General features: G+C 48.1%; 2 protein-coding genes across 5 annotated transcripts in view; one reads left to right on the forward strand and one right to left on the reverse strand.

The window, feature by feature from the left end:
- The window catches only part of LOC135093660 (regulator of G-protein signaling 20-like), a 58,137-nt gene extending 55,661 nt beyond the window's left edge, over positions 1-2,476 (reverse strand). Inside the window, exon 1 of one of the 2 annotated variants that reach the window (XM_063993130.1) lies at positions 1,533-2,476. The gene's annotated coding sequence lies outside the window, so the exon portion shown is untranslated. The remainder of the gene's footprint in view (positions 1-1,532) is intronic. The other variant, XM_063993129.1, reaches the window with a different exon arrangement.
- LOC135093661 (uncharacterized) overlaps positions 1-6,429 on the forward strand; it is a 69,729-nt gene that overhangs the window by 61,425 nt on the left and 1,875 nt on the right. Inside the window, exons 4-7 of one of the 3 annotated variants that reach the window (XM_063993132.1) lie at positions 3,577-3,662; positions 5,324-5,388; positions 5,692-5,793; positions 6,137-6,274. In XM_063993132.1, the coding sequence (XP_063849202.1) occupies positions 3,587-3,662; positions 5,324-5,388; positions 5,692-5,793; positions 6,137-6,274 (381 nt within the window). In that variant the 5' untranslated portion in view covers positions 3,577-3,586. Of the gene's footprint in view, positions 1-3,576; positions 3,663-4,956; positions 4,982-5,323; positions 5,389-5,691; positions 5,794-6,136; positions 6,275-6,429 lie in introns of those variants that run through there. The other 2 variants (XM_063993133.1, XM_063993134.1) reach the window with 2 other exon arrangements.

Below are 6,429 nucleotides of genomic sequence, written 5' to 3' on the forward strand. Positions count from 1 at the left end.
TTGTGATGGTCCTCCCTTCCCTTAGAGTAACCATCATCTATCCGAGGCATTGCACTGTCTTTCCGTTCATCCTTTCCTTCCATGCTCTCTCTCTCTCTCTCTCTCTCTCTCTCTCTCTCTCTCTCTCTCTCTCTCTCTCTCTCTCTCTCTCTCTCGGTGGCCCGTATTCAGAAACACTTTACTCTCTCCACAACTATTTTCAAAGGCCACAGAGATGATCAGCCGGGTTCTCAAGAGTTAATAATGTAGAAATCTAGTTAATCTGTCACTAGAACCGTAAAAACACCATTAAAAACCCGAATAACTTAACTAGAGTTTTTCGAAAGTGAGGGAGGTGCGGCCAGAAGTGTTCTGAGAATGTGCTCTCTCTCTCTCTCTCTCTCTCTCTCTCTCTCTCTCTCTCTCTCTCTCTCTCTCTCTCTCTCTCAAATACCACCTTAAAGCATTCAGACCCTTTCTCTTTCAGCATCGAAACCCATTAGACCCAAAACCCCTTTAATTCCTTCCCTTAAACCTCCTTATATTAAACCTTTACAAGATCAGACTCATTAGCATAGGACCGTAATGCTTATAGGAAGATCAGAAACACACTCTCTCTCTCTCTCTCTCTCTCTCTCTCTCTCTCTCTCTCTCTCCTCTCTCTCTCTCTCTCTCCTTTAATAAGATCTAGAAAGCATTAGGAGCTAGATTCGTTTATTCAAGAAAATGTTAGGTTTACGAAAGGAGTTCCAGAATATAAAGGCGAAGGAAGACATTCAGACCCTTTGTTTACGAATGGAGTCGATGCGCTTTTGTTTTCTTGGGTTTTTTTTTTAGGTTTATTTTTCGTTGGTTTTATTGTTATTTTGGCCGTGCATTGTTCCGCGATCGTGTTTTGTTTCTTGCGCTCCACGGTTCTTTCACCCGAACTCTATTTGATTAATTAGTCTTTTTTTTTCTAATTATTTGTTTTCGTGTGTTTTCGTATTATTTAGTCTTATCTTTGTACTGGTGTGTGTGTGTGTGTGTGTGTGTGTGTATGTGTGTGTGTGTGTATGTGTGTGTGTGTGTGTGTGCGTATGCGCATTTCCTCCCTACAGTGCCACATAACTCCCACGCATCCGCCCACGCATCCGCCCACACACACACACACACACACACACACACACACACACACACACACACAATTATTATTATTATTATTATTATTATTATTATCATTATTGTAATTATTGTTAGTAGTATTAGTATTATGGGGATTTTACTAATGCTGTCAATGTTTTTGCAAGGAAAGGTAGAATGACATTAATTTTAAAGCTTTAAAACTCTCTCTCTCTCTCTCTCTCTCTCTCTCTCTCTCTCTCTCTCTCTCTCTCTCTCCTACGAGCGCCATTCACTCAGGAGATAATTTTCATTGATCCCGGAAGCTGTTTGGTCTGATCCTGAAGAGTGTGACTCTTGTGTTATCGCGTGTTTGGCCAAGCTGTTGTGTGCCTCTCTCTCTCTCTCTCTCTCTCTCTCTCTCTCTCTCTCTCTCTCTCACAGGCACCAACCTTCCCTGGTTCACTTCCTCTTGTCTCCTTTTCCCACTTTTAACGATTTTTCTGTTCACACACACGTTCATGCAGGTGCACACACACACATGTACACGTGAGCACAGTCCCCTGAGCCCCGGGGCGGCCCGTCGGCAGGTGCCCCGGGCGGTGGGCGGCAATCAATGGCGGGGCCTCACCTTGCCGGGCTGTCCCGCGGCGGGGCGCAGCGTGGCGGCGCGGCGCCGGCCACCGGCCCGCCCACCAGCCTCCTGCCGCCGTTTACAGCACTCCGCTGCGCTTCTAATTCATGGAGACTCGGCAGACCCTGCGCCTGCCGCGGCGGGGCGCGGCGGCCTCTGATCCTGGAGGAGGCTCGGCGCCAAGGGGTCAATACTGGGCGGCGCCGCCCCGGCCCTGCCGTGCCCCGGGTGCGTGAGGCCCAGCCCGAAGCGGCTTAGCTCATCTCGCCTGCGGGCAGCGGGGCGGCGGGGAGGGCCGGCGGCGGGGGCGGCCGGGCGCCGCGGCCCCGCGGGGACGCGCCGCCGCCTAGCTGTGCTGGGCTGCGCTGGGCCGCGGGGCTTCACGTGCGGAACATTCCTGGCGGGGCGGGGCGGGGCGGGGCGGGGGGACGGGGGGACGGGGCCGAGGCGTCCTGCAGCAGCGCCGTCAGGACGGGCGCCTGCCTGGCCCGGGGGCGCCGCTCCTGTCCTGGCTAAAGCCCTGGCCGCGGCGGGCTGCGTGGCGGCATCACCCCCTCGGGCCTCTGGGCTGCTGCTCCTCGCTCACACAGCGGGAGGGCGCGGGCCTCGGCAGCGCTGCCGCCACAGTTGAGCGCGAGGGCGTAGCGGAGCACCTGGCCAGGCCCCGGGCGCGGGCGAACTGAGCCAGTGCCACTGGCCTGGCACCCGCCGCTGCGCACGCTTGCGCCGACAGCTGCCGCTCGGCTGCCAACCGCAAAATACAACAAATTTCCCCTGATTATTTTTTTCCTGGAAGACTGCCGAGGAGAGGCGACATTTTTAGTCTGAACAAGGGTTCGCCCCAGCGGTGGCCAAGCCCCTGGACTCCGCGGCGGGAGTGGCGGCCATGGGGGGCGGCGGAGGCGTCCCGGGCGGCGGCAGCAGTGGCTGGGGTTCCAGCGCCGTACTGGGCCGCCGCCGCCGCCCCCACGCGTCGGTGCCCGATCCCATCCACCTCACTCCCACACCGCCAGCCCGCCCTCCCACACCCACTCGCCTCCCGCTAACTTACACTGCTCCTCAGGTCCTCCCACGGCCCCGAGGAGGCGGTGGAGCTGCCCCGTAAGGAGCTGGAGACCGCCCTGCCCCGCCCCGCCCCGCCCCGCAGCCTGGAATGGCCTGACTTTAAAAGCCTGTGGACAGGGCCCGCCCGACCCAGCCAGCCAGCCCGCCCTCCGCGCCGCCTTTCTGACCCAGACCCTCCTGCCGACGTTCCCCGGGGTGGCACACACACACACACACACACAAGGAAAAAAGTAATTAACATGATGACTGAATAAATAGCCCTAACACACACAACACACTACAGCTGCAGCCCTCGCATGGCCGGGATGTGTGGGGTTGCATGACGCCCTACCGCCGTTGCTCCAGGTTGACTGTCACTGGTCTGGCATTGACACCTGCTCATATGTCACGCCCTTAACACTGACCAACATAAGAAACTCATATAGCTGCATTTTTTATGTTGTTGGGAAAGACCACGGGTTGAAGACACGAGAGGAAGACAGAGGCGAGGGAAAATGAAGATGAGGAAATGAATAAGGTGGATTGTAACATAACATCAATGTGGAAAAAAGAGAGGAGAGAAGGAAAGGTACACAACACCATTTCAGAGAGAGAGAGAGAGAGAGAATCAGCCACATACATTTATCATTCCTGAGATAGAAACAAGATACACAAACATTCAATAAAACAAAAAAATGACGTCTACAAATTAGCAAATATACCACGAAATAAATAAGAACATAAAACTAAAAAAAAAAAAAAACTATATACACTTAATCTCTGCCATATGACCGTTTGTTTACCTTCTTCCCGCCAAGACATTTAAAGATGGCGGTTGGACTCCCTGATGACCAGTACGAGGTGCAGTTTTTGGGCTTTTCACCTTCCTTGTTCGTCGAGGGAGGTAAGTACTGGTATGGAGGCGACCTTAAGGTGTTCATGTTACCTGTGTGTAATTAGCATATCTCACCTGAACTGTATAATAAAGATATGAGTTTACTATCAAAATTTAAACATTATCTGGTTTTGATTAAGTTTGTTTTGCTAATATGTCATGAATGAATTAGATACTGTGTTTTATTTATTTATTTATTTATTCTTTTCAAGAGTACGTTCATGGTTTTAGGGTTGGTTTAACGTGGAGTCTTTATTCCATTGTCTGATACGGGTGTGTTAGGTTAAGTTAGATTCAGATGCTTTGGATTTGTAGTTAAGTTGGATTGAATTAGATTAGAATAGGTTTGGTTATTTTGAGTTGGGTTCGGTTAAGTTAGGGTGGGTCAAGTTAGGTAAGAAAAGGTTGGGCTAACAATGGGAGTGGGTTGGGTTCTTACCTGGTGGGCTTCCCAATCCCCCAGCCAACCCAGGAAGGGATCCACGGAGGCCACACGCACTGCTGATGCGTCAGTCCAAGTTATTAGTAATGTACGAAACTAATAAAGCACTAAGATGTAATGACTGTAATGCATCATGGCAGCTAAGAGAGAGAGAGAGAGAGAGAAGAATATCCAGTGAGACATGGTGAAGGGGTGAGGACAGAGATATATATGGATGCAAGTTGCTGGATTAGTAATAATCATATAGCAGATCTCCAAGGTGACAAGACAAAGCTAATTTAAAGGATGCCAAAATTGTGACATGTACAACAGAGGCGTTACAAATTGATGTGCATCTTAAACTGAAAAATTGTTTGCCTATTTCAAGATAGGACCGTGTGTGGGCAGTTTCTAGGTGGTGTCCTCTAGTGCCTGGATAAGGTGGGTGAGGAAAAAGAATTTCATGGGATAGAGGGGGAAAGACCATGAAAATTTTCCAATAATAAATCAGGCCATGTCTTGATAGTCTTCCCTTAACAGAGAATAATTTTATAGCATAGTTTAGGTTTTTGAGTCCACAAATTTTCTTAGTCCATCTGTGTTGAACTGATTGTAACAGTTGTAAGTCCTTGATGTGACCTGTTTTCCATAAAGAAGATGCATATTTCAATGGTGGATGGATATGGGACACATATAAGGGGGACCATAAAGGAAGCCTCTCATTGATTACAGCTTTGAGGATACCACAACACAGTCCCCCACGCCTTGTTTACAATATTGGCAGGATGCTGGTGGAATTCAAGAGAAGTGTCAATCAGTACTCCTAAACCAGATGCAGAATCCTTAATAGGGATTGGAGAACTGTTTAAGTAGTGTTTACCACTGTGATTATTAATAATGTCCCAAGGTATTGGCCTTCTAGTGAAATGTAAGAGTATTCATTTATCTACATTAATGTTTAAAAACCCCAGGACTTACCAACATGGACAAGTATTTATATCAGTTTGGCATATATTAAGATCATTATAAATATTACAGTTTGAATCATGTCTAATGTTTTGTTAGGATGGAGTAGGTTAAGTAGAAAAGGATTTGTGTAATTATTTCTCTCTCTCTCTCTCTCTCTCTCTCTCTCTCTCTCTCTCTCTCTCTCTCTCTCTCTCTCTCTCTCTCTCTCTCTCTCTCTCTCTCTCTCTCTCTCTCTCTCTCTCTCTCTCTCTCTCTCTCTCTCTCTCTCTCTCTCTCACAGTGGAGCAGGTGATAGTTCAGCGACTTGATGAAGCTCTCAGTCAATTAGAGGAACAATTTTCTAAGGTAAGGAGCTGCTAAATCTCTCTCTCTCTCTCTCTCCATCCCTTCCTGTTTTATCTCATACTTTCTTCCCCATTTATCTCCTCATGCTCCACACTCATTTTTCTCTTGCTTCACTCTTTCTTTTTCACTTGAATTGTCTAGTCCATTCTCATTTTTCTCTTATCACTCCTTTTCTCACTTTTTTTGGTGGTTTTGTGAATTCATAGTTTTCAGTACCTCAACCAATCTTTCTCCCATAGTGTGTGTAGGTGGTTCAAAGTTTTCAGTACCTCAGTGAGTCTATTCTCCTCCCTTGACGTGTAGCTGGATCCAGAGGTGCTGTCAGAGGATGAAAGGCAGCGAGGAATGACTAAACTGCGTGCTGAAACTGATAGGAACCTTGCTCGTTGCTCCAGCAAGCTGAAGGTGTGTGTGTGTGTGTGTGTGTGTATCACAGTATTAGATCAAGCTTCTTGTTTTTCAATCTGATGGACACTCCTTGTTTCTATCACCTTTTCTTGTCATTTTATGTTTACCTCAGCTCTCATTGCTGTGGTCATCATTTGCTAATACATATTCAGACCATTGTAAAAGTTACTTGCATGTATAGTTGGAAAAGAAAAGAGAATAGGAGGTTGATGTGATCAGTTCTAGGCCACAAAACTAAATTATTTAGGCAACTAGAAGGCAATGTGTACAAGTTGTGGATGAGGGAACAATCGTGTAGCAGTGAACAAGCCAATTGTGTAGCCTTCCTGTCCTTCACCAGACCACTCTGCTTGATGCCTTGAGAGTCCCCACCCACTTGCTGCACCCTGCTGACCTGGAGCAGGCCAACCCAGCCACTCATGAGGAGGTGGAGGCACTCGGCCAGGAGCTGGAGGCTCTCAGACAGGAGCTGCTAAATGTAAGTGAACCATTGGCTGTAGCAGTGCAACTGTTCACTAAGCATTGTTTTCTGGTTTGGTTATTGTGAGATTTACTTAATTTATACCCACTGACTTTTTCACAGCCAGTAAGTGAATCAAAAAGGGCAAAACAACACTAAACTTATATCACTTC

This window comes from Scylla paramamosain, chromosome 43 (genome assembly GCF_035594125.1).
Source record: "Scylla paramamosain isolate STU-SP2022 chromosome 43, ASM3559412v1, whole genome shotgun sequence".
In the NCBI taxonomy this organism is placed as follows: Eukaryota; Metazoa; Arthropoda; class Malacostraca; order Decapoda; family Portunidae; genus Scylla; species Scylla paramamosain.